This window comes from Heliangelus exortis, chromosome 23 (genome assembly GCF_036169615.1).
Source record: "Heliangelus exortis chromosome 23, bHelExo1.hap1, whole genome shotgun sequence".
Classification (NCBI taxonomy): Eukaryota; Metazoa; Chordata; class Aves; order Apodiformes; family Trochilidae; genus Heliangelus; species Heliangelus exortis.
Window position 1 is genome coordinate 7,719,964 of NC_092444.1, and position 18,780 is coordinate 7,738,743.

Genomic DNA, 18,780 nt, shown 5'->3' on the forward strand with positions numbered 1-18,780 from the left:
CATTAGCAGTGTAATGTTCCCAGGAACATCCACTCACCAAACAGTTGTGTATCAGGGAGCAACTTCCATGCTGGCAAAGTATGGAAGGAGAGAAAGGTTTGTAAGGCTGACTTGGCAATTGCATTTCTCCCTCTTCTGCTTTGGGAATTGAGTTGCAGATCATGCTTGTCTCCTGTAAAACCCTACAGTGAGATTGGAGCCAAGATTGTGAAGCTGAGATAGATTTTATTCTGTGTTACCAAAGTGGAAGAGCTGAACATGCTCCAGTACAGGTTGTCTCCCCATTGTTCTTAGCTCAGACAAGCACATGGGGAAAAAAGAGCTAGAGATCTAAAGGTGTTAATAGAACAGGCAGGAAAAGGAAGAGATGAGAACCAGCTTCACTGGTAAGCAGTAGAACCTTCTGAAATCTGTTTGATAGGTTGGAGGCAAAGACAGGAAAAGTACCTGTGTACATTGCTGCCAAGGCTGTCATCTGCCTGCTGTGCTTTCTCCACAAAAGTAGAAACCAGGAAGGATCCTGTAAGGATTGCTGTGAAAACCATTCTTCATAGAGAATTAAGTCCTGTGTGGATTTTTCTTTCAGCTTTCCTCCAGATACATGGCAAATAAACATTGTAAATTAAATTATCTGAAGTAGCATCAGAAAAGTTATTTTGAAGAAGTGTGAAAGGAGCCAATTATGAAAGGATGTGACAATATAATTTTGTTATTTCTTTCTCAGGAAGGATGTAAATCTTAAAGAATTTACTGTTGACACAACAGATCTGACTCAGTGCAAAGGTGAAGACATCAGGCTGGGTACGTATCAACTAGCAACCATTCTCAGTTGTTATAACTGAGGATTTTCTAATGGCATTTCAAAATGGGCATCTAAATGCCTGAACCTCCTAATTTAATTTGATTTAATGGTGACTTTGAGAATCTCAAGCCACAAGTCTGTGCAAGCAGTCTTGACTTCTAACTAGAGGCTGATTGATGAGATCGGTCAGTAGCAAGGTACAGTTCTTGTGTTTTCCCTGGAGTTTTTGGGGTTCCTTGACATGCACCTAAAAGCCAAACTCTGAATGAATGCAAAACAATGTAGAGGGAGATGAAGACTGAGGAGTAGGAAACTGAAGTATGCATAACTGATTAATGCCAGGGGCAAAAATTAAGTTGTAGCAGCTTTCCTTTCCCTGCTGAGTGGATGAGTAACTCCATGAGTTACTTCAAGAGATCTGGAGATGCCAGGCCCAGAGTGCTTCGAGGAAGGGCCCATCACATGTGTCCACCTTGCTTGTAAAGCTTTGTTTGCTTTGAATGTTCTCATGGCTGTCTGAACTGTGCTTATCCCTTACACAGATTACAAAAACAACATCCTGAAGGAGAAGGCCGAGCAAGCCAGAAGCTTCCCAGCAAAGAACATTGATTTAGACAAAGGTAATAATGACCTTTTTCAACCTAATTGGTGGCTGTAGGAGCCTTCTGATGGGTTGGAGGAGGGAGGAGGGCAGAAGACAGTTTAGGAGTGTGCTGCCCAAGCCACAGCTGAAGGAGAAATGATAAACATTATGATGAAAAATGACAGCAGGAATGAGAAGCTGGTTCCCTTCCTATCCTTTCATCATGGAGCCACAAGATGCAAGTAGTGATTAAGCTTTTAAAAACTTCTGGCGTGGCACAAATAGAATTTTTCTTTATTGGAAAAAGAATGCCTTGCAGGGCTGGAATAGTGCATTTTGGATTGTAACCTCAGAGGGAGATGGATCTCAAAAATGTCCTGGCGTGGTATGTGAGAGCAAAACACTGCAGAAGAGAGAGTTTGAGTTGAATTAATTTATGGGCAATGGGCAGCCACTTACTTCATCCAACAAAAGCAAACAACTCTCCATCTCTAGGAGCTGAATCTGCTTTTGCTTATCCAATACGAGTCCTGAGTATTAAGCCTCAGTTTGTAGAGTCATACTTTTGTCAAGAAGTGCTTGTACAAAGTTATTAGGTTCCAGGACTCATTTCATATGAATTTAGATTATAATAAAGGTGACTGAAATGATAATTAAGATGGGATTGGTCTGGAGAAACAATGAGTTGCTTCAGACCTGCTATTTGTGATGGAGCTTTCACACTATTTTTGCTTGCATTCTGCAGAGATCATCTGCACAATACTTTATGCACAGGATATCTCACTGTGGGCTTTTTGAAAAGCATACTAGGGGTGTTGCTGGCTGCAAATGGTCCCTTGTCACTAGATGGCAAGGTCCATGTAACAATGTGCTGCTTTGGATGGTTTGAAGTCTCTCTTCAGGTACTGACCTCCATTTCAATTTGCTTTCAGATTTCAGGAAGGAATATTGTAAATGAAGACATTCCCAAGCTCCTGGCTGGACCAGAAGCTTCAATCAAAGATAGATAAATGGAAGAGAGATGCCTTTTCTTAATATCATGTCTCTCCAGTTACCATACGTTTTTTTTTTTTCATGTAGACTTTCTCCCCACTGAGCACAAGGATATTTGCAAATGCTTTTTGAAAGAGTTAAACCATCTGTCTTGTGTGCACTTAGGGTGGGTTTGGGTTTTGCCTTTTCTTCTCTTGTTCTCCCAGTCTTCCATTCCCCTTTTCTTTCTTGATATTATTGTTGGTTTTATGCATCAATGATTTTTATGAGCTGAATCAGCAGGCCTTTTGCTTTGATGTTACTGCTTTTAATAAACCAACCTGCACTGCTAATCTGGAGCCATCCTTATAGCAGGCATTTTTCCATCATCTGTCTTCATCAGAAAAATAATAGCCAGGCCTGCCTGTCATCTCTCAGAGGCTGGCATAAATCAGGAGAAGCAGAATTGTCATGTAGCACTTTACATATTCCAGGTGAAGTACAAAGAGGACACCCCTTCATGGACAACAATGGAAATACCAAATACCTCATTTTATCAGTGGGCAAATGTCAGTATCCTCATGTTACAGGGGAAAGGGAGGCACACAACCAAGGGGTAGGGTTTGGATCAGCCCCAAAGAGCTCTGGAAACCTCTCTCTCTCTCTCTCCAGCTAAGATTATTGTTTGATTTGTTTTTGTTTCAGTGCAGACCAGATCAAATTTGGCATGAGCAGACACTTTCAGCTGAAGTTGATGGAGTTACAGTGCTGTAATACCAGTCTCAGTTAGATCAGAACCAGAAATACTATGGAGAGGGCTAAAGTCCTGTGTGAAATCTGGAATGTGATTTTTCCTGCAGTCCTTGGGTGGATCCAGGCCACACAGATCTTGTGTGCACATCAAAACCAAGGTATGATCACAGAACAGGTAGACAGATGGTTAAAAGGAGCAGCTTCTCCTGATGTTCAGCTCCCTGGCTCTGCCCAGAGTGTGGTGGGCTCTGGGTACCAGAAGGGCTCTGTTGTCTGTTCAGAAGCTAGGACATCAGTACTTCACACACACTTTTTATAGGAGTAGAAAATGGACCATATTGATTTTTATAGGTGTTAATACTTCTGTTAGTGATGACTATGATAAAGAATAAATATGTTGGGAACCCTTAGTGCCTTTAAATACTAGGAATATTAATAATAAACTATAACAGTAGAGGTGGAGGTGAATCCTCCCAAGCTACAGCAGGGCAGGTCCTTATCTTTTAGTTTGCTTAGCCCTTCCACTGCTCTCAGCACAGTTTTTGTGATCTTCAATGAACTGCCTTTACCTTCACTTCAGATTCAGCCCTACAAAAGTGCTCAGATTGGGCAGAGCTATGACTGGTGGAGAGGAGGGTCTGGGGTTGGGCTCAGGTCCCCCTTTGCCTGCCTGTCCCCCAGAGCTGACAGCCAGCCATTCATAGGCTGCCTTTGGCTGGACCTGGTTGAAACCCAAGCTGCATTCCTGCAGGTGCAGAAGGCTACACTGGTTATTCCATCAGGGTGGCACAGTCTCAAGTAATTGTCATTAATGTCTTTCTCCCTCCCTTTCATGTCTGTGAGTCAAAGGTTGGAGATCTTTACTTGCCAGTTCAAATAGCTCATATAGACACCAGCTCAAAGTGGGGTTACTCATAAACTCCAGAGGCATTTAAATATTTTATTTGACTTCTAGGCTGCAAAATAGCTTAAGGGGAAAAATTTTAATATATTCTCTGAAACAAGCACTAGGAAGAGCTTTGAGTTCCTCATCCTTGCTTTGATCAGCAGTTGGAATTTGGTAATGGTCAGAGACGCCAGTATCACCCTAGACTGATGAAGATGGGAGTCCAAGTTGAGATTATGACCTTTTTTGCTTCAGGGGAGGTGTTTGTTATGTGACTGGACTGATGATCAGCACAGTGTTTTCCGAAAGCAGCCTGCTACATCCAGTGTGTAATTTAGTATGTTAAAATTCTGGCTGAAAGAGATCCAGACCAGAGTGCTGGATAACCAGTTCTGCTCTCAAACTGTTGAGCACTAAATTGAAGAGCTGTGTTTATTTATTTCCTAATACAGAGGAATTATTAAAGGCTGTTTGCCCTGAAATGCTGCCAAGAAGCCATTTAGAACCTATAGATATGCATTTGGTATTCTGTCAGTCTTTGGCACTGGCATGAGGTTTGTGTGGCTGACCTTGCACATGAAAATGAGATTTGCAGTGGGCCACAGGGCTGTGGCAGGACCACTGGTTTCTGTTCTCACCCTGCCATACACTTTTTGTTCCTTCCCTCACTTGGGGCAGCCACTTGCCTCTCATGGAGAAACAATTTTTCACTGTGTGTAAATGTGCATTGCCTGAGTTACTCCTCGTTGTTCTCTGACTGTACTCATGGGTTGCTGCATCATGATGGACTTCTCTACCTAGCAGGCTCTTGGCAGGCTCTGCCTCGTTACAGACACCTTGCTTTCCCAAACATGCATTTTATGTTCAGTTAGTTAAAACAATAATAACCCCTAATGTTTTTATACCAATAGTATCCCAATGAGTGCAGAGAAACGGAAATCCTTTTCAGGGTAGTGTATGAAGTGTTAAGTCCTTGCTGGGTATGGCAGTGACTCCTTAAAAGGGGTTAAAACTGAGGAACTAGAGCCCCCTCTTTTCAGCTGTGTGCACAGTGTCCTTTCAAGACCAAGAGGAGGATTTTTTCCATAAGGCTTGTTTCTTTTCTTTGTTGTAATAGAATTATTTTTCATTATTATTGTTACTTTTACCATTTATCATTTCCGTGTAACTCTCCTAGCATTTAAGAAATAAAGGAGAATATAGTGGAGTTTCAAGTTAAGGTTGATTTTATTTCTTGCTCTTTGGAGATGATATCTAAGCTATTAGCCAGCATTAGCTAATTCTTCCCAAGAGCTAAGCAGTGTTTCATCTCAGAGCATCCTAAAGTGTTGACAAAGTGCAGACTGGATGCAGTAAGTTATTCCAGACTTGCAGTATTGTTTCCACATAGGACATCATCATTTAACTTGGTCATGGGGCCCACAGACAAATTTTAGCTCTCCAGAAGTATTGTATAATGAACAGATCTGTGGCTGTAGAGGGAGTTTAGGCCATCTATCAGAGCTGTAGGCTGGCAGCTCCTTCCTAGTACATAACTCTGCAGGTCCAGAAGGGAAGATAACACATCCTGCTGGAATAGTTGACTGCACAGGATATATTTTGCTTCCAGCCCAAATTCCCCTTTTCCTTGCAGAACTAACACCTTGCAAAGTTCTTTCTGCACATTCCCCTCTTAGAGGGCTCCTGTCCCACTGAATAGGATCCCAGTTGGCGTGAGAGTTCTTCCAGGGACACTGATGGCAACAGCTTGGGTGCACAGTGCAGGTGCAAGATTTTGCAGGATCAAAGCAGCAGGGTATGACACTAAAGGTGTTAAAAAAATTACATTTAGTAAACTAAGATTTATTCTGAATAAACCTCAACATCTGACTCAACAGCATATTCTAAGATTTAAACTTAACTCTTTTTTTTTTCTTGTTAAATGTCCCAGACAAACCAGGCCATTAAAAAAAAAAAAAAAAAAAAATCTTCAAATAGTGTTGCTGCTGGAAGCCAAGGATGCCACCATTTTGCTGGTCTGATGTGCCACACATTGGATTTCTACATTTGTTCTTTGTTGGGGGAATATTGGCTTGCCTGACACTGTGCATCTACAAATGGTCTGCTTCCCTCTTGAACCCTTTTTCATGGGGGAGCCTGCAAAAAGGCAGCTTTATTTCTGCAGTTATCCTGAAGAGTGATGTCTTACTGCACAGCCTTGGCAAGAGCTGGGTCATTAATGTTTTAAACCTGTTCCTTTCTGCCAGCACACTGGGTCTCTGCTGGCAGGCTCCAGCCAACAGCTCCACTGTTGGTGATTTGTTGTTGGGGCATCTTGTTTTTTTTCTCTGTCTCTAGACAATGGGTCTAATTTTCCAGGGAAGCAGCTGGAAACAAGGAAAAGCTAATTTATTAACCACAGAGCCTGCTTTGCAGACCACTGAAATTAAATATTTTCATTGTCTTCAGCTTGACTGAAATTAAGTCCAGATTGTCCCCCTTGCCTTTCTGCCTCCTAGTCTGGGGAGAGTGCTACCAGTGGAGGGGGGCTGGCTAGTCATCAACAAATTTCTCAAGAGAAGAAAAAACACTGGAGACCTAAGAGAAGAAGAATAAAGATCCAAACAGGCATTCCTAAGCAAAAAAAACTCCACTAGAGGTCAAGTATCTAAACACCTGTATGGCCCTCTGCAGATCAGCTGCTCTCAACACAATTGCTGCAGGGAGATCTTTCAAGTGTGGCTCTTACCTTTAAAGAAAGTGCTGTAGGTGCTAAGAAGAGGTAGGGAAACCAGAAAATGGCCTAGGAGAAAGAAAATAGAGTGAGTTAGGATGAGTAGGAGCTGGGACCAACCCTCTGAACTCATGGATGAGGTGTACATCCTTTGAAAATATTTGAAAATGCTTAGCACTGCCAAAAGTGTACGTGTGCAATAGAGACTGGTTCTCTATCACTGGCACTAAGATGGCTCTAGAACAAGTGTGGAAGTGTTGAGTTTTCATACGTGGTTCAGTAACAATTGGGGGTTTGGAAATGCCACTGAAAATACTCTATTGATTTCCTCACCCCAGGTTGATTTGTATTTGAATCCGGTGGCAGTGGAAGCCCTGGGGAGTGCTGCCCCAGGGGTTGGGAGCAGATTGCTGGACTGAAAGCCTTCTGCCTCCCTCTAGTGTTTGATGTCTTTATTTTCTTCTTCTGCCACAGCCTGACCGTGCCCAAGGTCTGCTGCACAGAGAGGAAGAATAAAAGGAAAAAAAACCCCAAAACAAACCAACCCTGCAGATCTTTTAGACCATGAGTAGTGCAAACTGCCTTGGTTTGCATCCTGATGATGTATCCCGACCAGCCTACAGCATCTGAATTTTAAGCAGTGATTTTTTTTCCCCGCTGATGGGGCTAAGTACTTTGGCAACTCAGATTTTGTGTCTCTAGGTCATTACTGTGATTCCAGTCCCTAAGGAAGGTTCCCTGGTGTTCTCACTTCAGTTTTGAAAATATCTGTGCTAATGAGTTCTTTGTAGGGACCATCAGTCCTACAAGTGGCATAGATAGCTGTAAATGATGGGAAGCTTGCAGGGGTGCCAGCCACATGGATCCTGCTGTGTGGAACAAAGGAAAACAGACATTTTCCTGTCCCAGGGTTGACTATCCACATGAAGATACTCATAGTCAACCATGGTTTTGTTGACATGAGTGGCTGACTCTTGCAAAGAAATAATCCTCCCAGTAAAAGGTGATTTTGTTCTTTTACAAATACATTTGTGCAGGTGGATTAAAAATACCCCTGAAACCTCAGAGTGGGTCCCAAGTCACAGCTTTGGTAGAGTGTTGGTGTTCTCAGAGCTTTGGTTTTCCTTTTGTCATCAAATCTCTTTAAACAAAGACTTACGTGCTCAGCACCCAGTGTGAGGAGCTTTCTGAATTCATTGAGACAAGCAACAGCCATGACTATAATTCACAGATGGCTTTTTAAAATGGCTTGCTTATTCTCTATGTTGTAATGAAGTGCATTGCTATATAAATGAAGAAAAGGGTGAGCAGCTTTTATGCCTCAGGATACTATCTGCTCCCTGCAGGGGTCAGCAAGACTATTTGCTCTGTCACGGGGAGCACAGCACTAATAGGAAGAGATTTGATGCCTTCTATTTATTTTTCACTGGAGTGTTAAGGCCTGAACTCTGCAAGAAGCAAGATATTAGCCCTGGTGGACCAGAGGTTTGCTAAAGTGGTGTGTTCTGCATTCCTGTGTTTGCTTTTTAATTGAATTAGCTTGTGATTTGATGGCAACATGAAAGTGGATTATCTCTTCTTTTCTGTGCTTTATGGGGACAGAGGATTTTTTTTTTTTTTTTTTGTGAGTCACAGATCCAGTCTTATCATGTCCATTCCAAGGTAGTCATCTGACAACTATACAACTCATTAAATTTTCAGTTGTCAAAAGTGAAAGCAAAGGGAGAACAGAGCTCTTTGTAGATTTAGTCTTTGTGTGGATACCACCTGGGCTGTTGAAGAATTCAGGAGGTCATTAAGTATGGCCTGAAGAGACCAAAGGGTTGGATGATAATGTTTTCCCTGGGTTTCATACTGCAAAAACTACATAAAACTCAGCATTTTGGAAAATACATCTTGTACTCCAGTTACCTTACAGTCCTGACAAAGGAAGCCTTCCCCAGTCTGACTCCAAGGTTCTTGTGTGTGGTAGGGTTGATGGATTCATGGCATATTTCCCGTACCAAGAGGATTCTTGGATGCTTGCAAAACTGTAGCATGTGCCTGTGCACACGTGCAGGACAAAGTTGAATGCATAACTTTCCAGAAATCTTTAGTACTTTGTGCCCTACTCTATCAGACTTCCAAAACTGAGCAGTGACACTAACCATCAGTGGTTACCACTCTTGGCTCTTTGAAGTGTTCTCTGTTGGTCATCCCTGACTTAGAGCAGTACTGAATCACTGGTTATGAAGACTAAGGCCATGCCTCTGCTTTGCTGCTTATCTTTATCTTGTTTGATGATGATAGAGGCAGTCAAGTTCAGCAGTGATGAGGGGTGTGAATGTCAGCAGATGAGCAAAACACTGGAGTTGATGCACCCCAGTGAACATGATTTTGCAATTGCTTCCCTATACTAGAAATGACAGCAGATAGTTGATGATGTTTTGATTTCTCAATACTTGTAAGTCTTGTTGAGTTGTGGATTAACCACACCATTGGTAGAGAGGTGCCCAGATCTGGCTCTGCATGGGAGAGTTTGGCTCTGGAAGCAGTATTGCAGCTGGTGGGTTCTGGGAGCTGGCAATGATTAAACTTCCAGTAAATCAAAAAGAATAAATAGCATTAATATTAACAGAGCTTTTGGCATCCTTTGACACAATTGGCTCCTCTGTTTTTTGCTGGGAGAAAAATCATTCTGGTGTCACAGGTAATTCAGCCTCTGAGCTGTGAGCAGCTGAATGTTTTGAGGAGTGTATGTCCACTTTCTCTGAAATGGAGAAAGAGAGGATGTCATTAGCTTGGGATTTTCCTGAAGAAGTATTTTTTAATGAACAAAAGATTCCTTGAGATCTAAGCACACTGCTCCAAAATCTTCATTTTCTGGCTGTCATTTTTTTGGGATTTCTAGAAAGAAAGGTGAACTCATCCCAAACACATCACCTGCAAAATACAACACTCTAAAGATTTTTCTCTGGACTGTGTGCTCCAAAATATACCTGTCTCACCAGGTGATGTTGAACAGTGACTCTTGCTCTTTAGTGAAATTCCCAAGTCTAAAGCTTGCTCCATGCCAAGCACCTCAATGGGCTGGGTGCCCACAGGCTTCCATCGAAGCAGCTATTAAAAGCAATTTCTCCTGAGCCACAAATGTGTCTCTGCTCCCTTATTAGCATAAGCTGCTGAGAAGCCAGCTGCACTGTGGAAAATTTCATGATCTGCAGAGAATCCATGAGCTTAAACAGAACCCATTTCAATTCTCAGGAAACACAAAAGGAATCAGTCCACAGGGGAGCCCGAATTCTTGAGATACCTGAAATACAGCAGTCTTCCAGCCTCAGCTCTACAGTGGTGCAGCCCCAGCCAGTGCTCTGCCCATCTGGCACAGAAATACATTGGAGAGAATGGATCTTGCACCTGGTGAAGAGTTGGAATATAAAGCTTTACTAACAGAGTATACATATAGTAACATGCCTCCCTTTTCCTCTTGCCATGTGGATAAGGGACACTGACACCTTTGTACAATGCCTAGGGGTCTGTTCTTGGAAAGAGTTTATTAATTCCTAGAAGGAGAAATTAAGGAGAGAGCTGCCAGGCAACTATCAGTGTTTCTATAACCCTTTGGGAATATTTATTGGGATGACAAGTATTTTCCTTTGGCCAAAGACAATGATGCTTCTACTGAGCATCTTGTGCATGTTGCACTCTGATAAATCACGGTTGACATTAAAAGGAGCCAAAGCTGGGTTTGTGCACAGAGGGAGATGGAATGGGAAAGTGGCTTTTTTGGTTGGATTGGGCTTGGAGCGCTCTGGGTTGGAAATGAATGATGATGGAATGGTTTGGGTTGGAAAGGACCTTAAAGATCATCTAAGCAACCCCAGACACCTCCCACCAGCCCAGGTTGCTCCAAGCCCCATCCAATCTGGGCTTCAATACTGCTAGGGATGGGGCAACCTGAGCCAGGGTCTCACCACCCTCAGTGATTCCTTCCTAATATCTGGTTTAAATCTCCCCTTTTCCAGTTTAAGCCAATTGCCCTATCACTACATCTGTAATGTCTCTTCCAACCCAAACTGTTCTGTGATGCTATAGCAAGGAGCAAGCACTGAGCACCTTCCCTCCTGTTCCTTTGGAAGGCCAGAATTTCGATGCAATACAAAAATATAATAAATATACATACATATGAACACAAACTTGTTCCCTGAAAGGGTTTTTCAGACCCTGGCCCACGCTGCCCAGGGCAGTGGTGGGGTCTCCATCCCTGGAGGCATTTCAAGGTCTCCATCCCAGGAGGCGTTTTGATATGGTGCTGAGTCCCATGATTTCGTGGTGGCCTTGGCAGTGCTGGGTCCAACCAGAACCATTTTCTGAGGACCACTGCCCTAAAGGTGAGGGGGGGGCGAAGCATCAGGGCCTCTCCCCCTTGACACCCCAACTCCCCGCCACCTGGGACGAGGCAGAAAGGGGGGGACGGGGAGCGGCGAGACGGGGAACGGCGGGTGTTCCTCCCGAACCCCTCCTGGGTTGCCCCCGAGCCCCTCCTCGGTGCCGACTCGCAGCTCCCCCCGAACCCATCCCTTTCGCTGTTGCCGCCGCGCCGGCAGGGGGCGTTGTGCGGGAGGGCGGCTATCCCTGCCCCCCCCCACCCCACCCCTCTTCTGCTCCCCCTCACCGCATCCCTCAGGTCAGGGGGAGGCCGCGACCCCCGGTTCGCTGCCGGGAGCGGCGGGAAGAGGAGGGCCGGGGGTGGTGGGGGGGAGGAAGGCGGCGGGCAAAGAGGATGCAGGAGGGGCGGGCGACGGCGAGCTGCCGTTCCCGAGTCGGGCAGCTAGAGAGCAGTGCAGGGAGGGAAATCCCGGCCGACGAGGCCCTGCGCCGCGGCGGCTCCCGGGTGCTGGGAGCTCCTTTCCTGTCGGGGGCGGCTCCGGGACGGAGGCCGTGAGAGGAGCCGAGCGGTGGCGGAGGCCCCCGGGTCGGCTTCTTTCTGTTTCCCCTTTCCCCTTTCTCCCATGGCGGAGACTAAAATAATTTACCACATAGACGAGGAGGAGACCCCTTACCTGGTGAAGCTGCCCGTCCCGCCGGAAAAAGTCACTCTGGCCGATTTCAAAAATGTCCTCAGCAACCGGCCCGTCCACACCTACAAGTTCTTCTTCAAGTCCATGGACCAGGATTTCGGGTGAGCGGATCACGGCCCGCGGGGGGCCGCCTGTGCCGGGGCCGGGGGGTGGTGGGGTGCGGCGGTCCCTGCCCCTCCTCTCCTCGCCCCTTCCCGCTGACAGCCGAGGGGAGGGCTCTGAGCCTTCCCTCAGCCCCGAGCTCCAGACACCTGCTTCTCCGCAGCCCCCGGGTCGTGCCGGGGCCGGGTGCGGCCCTGCCCGCCGAGCGTTGCGGCGCCCGTTCGGCGCTAGGCCCCGCCGGCACCCGGGGGAAGCCGACAGCGCTGCCGCTAGAACATGGCGGCCCGGCCCGACCCAACTCGACCCGGCCCGGCCCGGGCGAAAGGATCGGCGCTGCCGTCTTCGCCGTTTTCAATCCGGCCGACGGAACCCCCGCCCCGGGAGCTGACAGCCCCAACCGGGCTCCCCCCCGGCGAGAGGGCCTCCTGTCCCCTCCGGTGTCCCCGGAGCTCCCGCTGGACCGGGCCGGAGTGGGGGTGAGCGGCGGGCGCAGCTGTCACCGTGTAGGGGTGAGGCTTGTGACAGGAGCCGGGGGTTTGTGGAGAGCCCAGCAGGGTCGGGCTGAAGATGTGCTGGAGGTGAAGCCTTGTGCCCGGGTGTTCTGCTGGGTCTGCCTCGGTGTCAGATAGAGGGGCTGCTGCTTTCTTCCCAGTACGTTCTGCTGGCCTGGAGTGCAGGGAAAGAGCCAGACTTTGAAACGACCTCTGTGATGGTTGTAGGCCACGTTTCTGAGTGGAGCTACAGGATATTTAACATCATTCCAGTTTCAGCACACACACATGTGGGTTGCATGCCACCGGGCTTGTTTACAGCCATAATGAAATAAACCAATACAAATCCGTTTGACAGTTTGCTAGATGGTAACTTTCAGAATGTATTAATCCTTTTGTAGCAAATCGCTTCTCTTTGTACTCCCATCTGTCACTGGCAAGACAATTTTACATATTTAAATGCCAGCAAAAAAAAAAAAAGAGAGCAGGTTTGTGGGAAGCTAATATGGACCTGACTGAAATAAGGCTGTGGCTGAGGTGTGAATTTTCTGTTTGATGAGATATATATTATCCCAAGCATCCTTTTACATGTTGTAGAGCCTCTTTCTTATCACTGAGACCTGAAGCCTTTTATGTTAATTTTTTTTTAATCCATGGTGGAATGTGGATATTGTTTGTTGACACGGATTTCTTATGTGGTGAGTTGTTAGTGTTGGCATCTTGCTGTAGGAGTGCTCCTGTATTAACTTCTTGTTTTGCTGGATTGTGAAAACATTTTTTTGGGAAACAACTGTACAAGCTGTTTGTTTTAAAAATAAGGTCTTTGAAATTGTCTGCTCATAAATTTTTCTCCTGCACCCTCAAGTGACAGGGACATGTACCCTGCAGTTGTCATATAAATCCAAGCTCTAAGTTTATGTGGTGCAACCTCAATAGGGGATGTTGAGTTTGTTGAGACAGCATATGCATTCATTCCCACTGCTGCAGAAATGGAGTGCTAGAGAATGTAAACTGTGCTGAGGCATGTTCAGCACACTGGGAAGATCTCTAACACGTTTGGGCTGTTCTTGATCTTTCACCAGGTAACAGAATTAGTCATGAAAAGCCTGCAGAGGTTTCTTTTATTATAAGTCTTGAAACCGGGGTGAAAATTGTTCTTGTACTGCCTTGGAAATTGTGGTGATGGGAGATGAAGGGCTGCAAGGGGATGATGAGGATTAAAACCTGTAAATTCTGTCTCTCATACTTAAACAACAGTCTCAAATATAACTCCCCAGTGTGTTAGGGTGGCAATCCATTGTCTTGAGGCAGCTTGAAGTAACTCTATGGGTAGTGCCTCTTGCAAGCCAAAAATCTGTCAGTCAGATTTTTGTTTGCTTTTGTTGTTTGTCAACCACATTTTTGCTTGTCTCTGAATCCTCAATACTTGTGAAAAGTTGGGAATTAGAAGAAAATTAATGAATCTTGGCTGTTGTAGCAAATGTTAATAGTAATCCAGGCTTTTTTTCATCATCTTGTCTTCAAACTGATTTTTTTTTTAATTGTGTTTTGATTAGGTAATTAGAGATGCAGTTGCCACCAACCATAGCAAAACTGTGTATCTGGTTTCTCCTTTATGCTCCTGAAAATGCCCTCCAAAGAAATTCTTTTCTTTGTCTTCTGCAAGTGGTACTTAGGCTTCAACTGCAACAACGTTTCTGTTTCCAGTGTGGTGTTCTGCAGTTCCAGTCCTGCGCTCCTTGTGTTGTGTGAAGCTGTGATTTGGAGTGGTGAGTGAAAAGTACTCGTTGTCTGAGGAGAGCAAATGGTTTCCTGGAGAAGTGGAGCCTCCTGGAGAAGTCAGTGATTGGGAACTGACTCTGCAGTCCTGCACATGTTGTTGTAATTAAGGCCCAGCCTTTCCTGGATCCTGAAATAATGTAATAAATAATTGTGTTCACCAGTGGATGTGCTGAATTGCTTCCAACTGTGAAAGATAGAGTTGCTGAGGACTGGAATGGAGTTGGTTTGGGGACATGGAGCTGTTGTGGAGCAGTTAGGTGTTTTGTGTACCTGTGCTAAGCTCCCAGCCTGCTTTCGGCTTTGCCTCTGGAAAGGTGCGGGAGAAAAAAGGTGTAGGAGTGGCATATTTCTGTCTGAACTTCAGTAGCAGTTTAATCTACTGCTTTGCCTTGAAGCCTTAATGTTCCACTGTCACTAGACCTGTGGAAAACAGATAAAATATGGAACCTTCATCTTGATTTTCCTGGCAGTGTTACTTTGACACAAAACCTCTTTTTCCTGTGTTGCTTTCTTCTAGGGGGTGACTACTGCACTGACTCTTGATGGGATGGGCCTGTCCTCATCTGGAAAGCCCAGGCCTTCCAGCTGACTCCATCATGTTGGTTTTAAGATGCAGGATGTCTATAACTGTGTTCTGACTTTACAACTCAACCCTTGGAAGAGTTTTGTAGTTTCTGTTTTTATTGTGGTTGGTGGGACATTAAACAGGGACATTGCAGGATCAGACTTATTAATGGGATGGTGCCCACCAGCAATGAAGTTTAGAAAAGGTGATGCCTGTGGTACCTCTTTTATAGACAAGGAGCTGTGTCATGGCTTTGCTCAGCTGCTTGCAATGCCTGATTCAGAGGTCACTTCTGATCACTGACATTGGTGGTTCTAAGGTTACAGCCACACACATCCTTGCAGTAATGTACAATTCAATTTGGTTGGTTCTTTGATGATTGAAAAATGGGAAATAATGAATACATCTAAAAATAAAGTTGGAGTTTGTGGTGCCTGGGCCCTCACGACTGAAACTCTGACAGCTGCATAAACTGCGTGGGATCCAAATGATTCACAAGAAATCTGTGTGACAGATCCTGTAAGAGGAATTCCTATCTGTCTGCTCTTAAATATTTGGTATTTCCAGAGCTTTTATTGTACAACACTATTGCTAACTCTCAGAAATACAAAATTATACATGTATGTTATCCAGGCATTCCCTTAAGTTCTGTGTTTTAATTTTGCTCTAGAACACCCTACTCTGAGTCTCCTTGCTCCTGTTTGCTCTCTGGTCAGTGTAGGGTGCTACACTGCTAGATAATTGTTGGAGAGACTCATAGGAAGAACTGAACCATCTTAAATATGTGATTTGGGCACGAGCTCATGCTGAGAAAGACACTCCTGGGCTGTCCTGGCCTCCTTTGCTCTGGTCTGGGGCTGCTGTGTCTTCCAGTGCTGGGGGTAGGCAGAAGAAGCCAGTCTGAAGCACTGCAATCCTTGTCCATCAAATACCAGAGTGTGTCTGTTCTGCCATCTTTCTGGGTGAGGTTCAAGTCCTCATTCTTTCCATTGTGTGAACTAATACTATTTTGATTATGCTTCTTTAGGGAGTACTTTGGGGAGTGGCTTTTTTAGGCATTCCTTTAGTATCAGCAAAATAACTTCCTTTTAAATTAGACTCTTAGGCTTTTTTGTGCAGAAATTGATTTTCTTGGTGCTTGGTGTGTTGACAACTAGCGAGTTGTTGTGATTTAAAGCAGTAAGAATCCAGTTTGGGATTGGGATGATGAGTTGAATGGGGCAAATTTTGTTAGAAGAGGAGCATGAGAATCACTGTTATGTATTTTTCCTCATGGAGGCAAGGTCCCAGTCCTATTTTCACCTTTGCCCCAAGAGGAGAAGCTCTTCCCTAACTGAGAAGCAGGTGTCCTAATTGACAGCTGCCTAGCTGTGGCAATGCAGAATAATGTCATAATTGGGAAAGCATTTAGAGACAAGATACTAAGAAAACCCACCTTCAGAATAATTTTCATTGGAAGAAATGAAAGTGGGAGTTGCCTATTTATCAATGAGACAATTGATGCTACAAGTGCCATTTGGACACTGGACATCTTTTTTGTGCTCTGTAGTAGCAAGGGTAGTTAAGAGCATAGTTTTGGGTTGGTTTGGGGGGTTTTTGTGTGTGTGTTTTTGTCTTTTCTAAGGTAGTTATTGTAACAAAGATTTTAATGAAGTATTTTTGCTGGTGTTTTTAAGGAGATCCCCTCAAGGCTAAAGAGCACCAGGAAAAGATGCCTACCTCCATACTTGGAGTTTGAAAACTGAACAAGCAGGTGACAGAGGCTGATGTAGGTCAGTTACAGGTAGGAGTTTGTCTTCTTTGAAACAGAATAAAATGAAGGCAAGTGATTCATATTTGCAATAGGAAATACAGAGCTTGGTAAGCTCCTGTGCATAGGGGGCATGTGCTAAAAATAACAGTTTAGGAAAAGGATCTTTTGTAGCTCTGTGACAAGGATTGATGCCCGCAGAGTGAAGCTGTGTGGATCAGAACTAGGCAAGGGGATGTTGAGGTAACTACTGGGATCAAAACTCTGGCAAGAAATTTAGCTGCATAAATGAAAATTTAAGAAACACTACACAAATTGCAAGACCTAAATATAGGCTGGATGTGAGGGTCTAGAGAGCAGTCAGAATTCAAGACAATGTCCATGTTATGGTTATAGTTGATGGGCAGGTAAGAAGAGGTGTAAGTTTTAGCCTTGAAATAGAAACAAGAATATCTTTACAAAGCAACCATGTAGAATCTCCATCTGTGCTTGCTTTTCTCACATGCATCTGTGTCTCCTCCCTGTTTAGTCTCTTCTACCCAAAGTGTTACTGAGGGAACAGGGTGTTGTTAGGAGGGGAGAATGAGTAAGGAAATAGTACCATGAAGGTGGAGGTAATGGAAGGATGTTTCCTGCAGATTTCTGTCCTTTCCACCTTTACTCTCTGGATTTTCTCTTGTTATTTCAGGCTGCTTCATCAGTTAGTAGGTATTCAAAGAGCTAAGATACAGTTAGACTGCATTTTACTTGTTCTAAAGGTGAAAAAGTGTTGGGGCTTCAGCTGGTAATGCAACCACATAATTTCCCATACAGATCTCTGCAAATGCCCATGGCATGTGTACTGAAATTGTCTTTCTGGCTAGCAAGCATGGCTGAACAGATGGAGCAGCAAATGGGTTTTCTTTTAAAGATTTGTGGTTTTTTTTTTTTTAGTCCTGTGACCTTTTTAGCCAGGTTTGCCCGTCTGTAGGCTAGAAAGGAATGATTGCCCAACAGCCAAAGCTGTCTTCAGGTCACCCTGGCACAGCTGCTTCTTGTGATGTGAACAAGCAGAGCTGACCAGGAAAGTGAATGCAAAGCATCTCCCAGCCCATGGCTGAGATTCATGTCTCTCTTCTGCTGCTTCCAGCTTTGCCTTGAGAGGCTACATGTGGCAGCACTGAAGCTCTGTTTGGGACTGATCCAAAGCCTGATGAAGTCACTAAGAGTCTTTCTCTTGAAATGCATTGAATTTTGAGCTGGTTTCCAGCTGAACTGTCCTGTCACATGAACAATACTGGTCTGAACGTGTAACTCACAGTGAGTGCAGTGCAAGGAGAACACTTTTTAATGAAGGTTTTCCTCAAAAACCCTATGGATGGTTAAGCAGGTTGAATTGAGAAGATTATTATTGGTTCTTTGAGCAAGCTGATAAAGCTGGATATGGTGACTGACTGTGGTTCAGTGGGTTGGTCATGGTTCTTTCCAGCTTGCATTCCACTCTGCATGGTTTGTTTGCACACTTAAGTGCTGTAAACCTTGTGGAGGTCTTGGTCTGCTGTTGATGGAGGAGCTCAAAAGTGAAGGCCAAGTTTCAGCTTGATTCAATCAAATAAATCTGGAGTAATATTCTGAAAATAGGGACTACTAAGTGCAGGCCCTAGGCCTGAGTGTCTGGATCAACAGTAGCCACACAGCAGCCTTCAGGGGAAAGGAGAATTCTCAAAAATGGAAGGGAGATTTCATTAATACCTGCAGAAAATTGAGGTGCCATTACCTAGTGGAAGAAACTGAACTGAGACTTGGGAAATGGAAAATTATATTCAGGCACAGATTTAGGCTTGGAGGCAGCAAAATACTTGGAGACACTAAAGTGTAGTGCTGAACTGAGAATAGCCTTTATTTCTCCTAGCTTTTCCCCATTTTTTCTGCTGAAATTTATAAATTTTCTGGAGATCATGCCTCTGAGTGCTCATGTTTACACAGCATTTACACCTTGGTGCTTTTCTGTTTGCTGACATCAGAAAGCACTATTGTAGTACAAATAATAAAAATATGTAGAAGAACACCAGCCTAACAGACCTCAGAACTCATACTTTGTAACCACACTAGGTTAACTTACACATATTTTGCCAAGCTGATTCTGATAGCTGTCTACAGCACAAGTCACTGCTTATTTTAACCTCCCAACTGTAATGTAATCTAAATATTTAAAACAACCACTTTTTCTGCTAGAACCTGAGGACTGCTCTGCACTGAGGGTGGAGTATGTTATATTTATTAAAAGCTAATGCTATGAAAACATGCTAAAGGGATACATCAGGTTTGGTCTGCTTCCTGTG

At 44.5% G+C, this 18,780-nt stretch overlaps 2 protein-coding genes and 1 long non-coding RNA gene across 13 annotated transcripts in view; 2 read left to right on the plus strand and 1 right to left on the minus strand.

The window, feature by feature from the left end:
• MXRA8 (matrix remodeling associated 8) overlaps positions 1 to 2,710 on the plus strand; it is a 27,503-nt gene extending 24,793 nt beyond the window's left edge. For all 3 annotated transcript variants that reach the window (XM_071766697.1, XM_071766699.1, XM_071766698.1), the window contains 3 exons: positions 725 to 801; positions 1,345 to 1,422; positions 2,318 to 2,710. In XM_071766697.1, the coding sequence (XP_071622798.1) occupies positions 725 to 801; positions 1,345 to 1,422; positions 2,318 to 2,343 (181 nt within the window). In that variant the 3' untranslated portion in view covers positions 2,344 to 2,710. The remainder of the gene's footprint in view (positions 1 to 724; positions 802 to 1,344; positions 1,423 to 2,317) is intronic.
• Positions 2,711 to 5,204: 2,494 nt separating this feature from the next.
• LOC139806701 (uncharacterized) lies at positions 5,205 to 11,890 on the minus strand. Its single transcript, XR_011730325.1, has 3 exons — positions 11,752 to 11,890; positions 10,002 to 10,105; positions 5,205 to 9,458 (listed from the first exon to the last, which is right to left on the minus strand). It is a non-coding gene; the product is annotated as an uncharacterized lncRNA (long non-coding RNA).
• The window catches only part of DVL1 (dishevelled segment polarity protein 1), a 69,973-nt gene continuing 62,527 nt past the window's right edge, over positions 11,335 to 18,780 (plus strand). For 2 of the 9 annotated variants that reach the window (XM_071766685.1, XM_071766690.1), the window contains exon 1: positions 11,348 to 11,870. In XM_071766685.1, the coding sequence (XP_071622786.1) occupies positions 11,701 to 11,870 (170 nt within the window). In that variant the 5' untranslated portion in view covers positions 11,348 to 11,700. Of the gene's footprint in view, positions 11,871 to 16,400; positions 16,493 to 18,780 lie in introns of those variants that run through there. The other 7 variants (XM_071766691.1, XM_071766683.1, XM_071766684.1 and 4 more) reach the window with 7 other exon arrangements.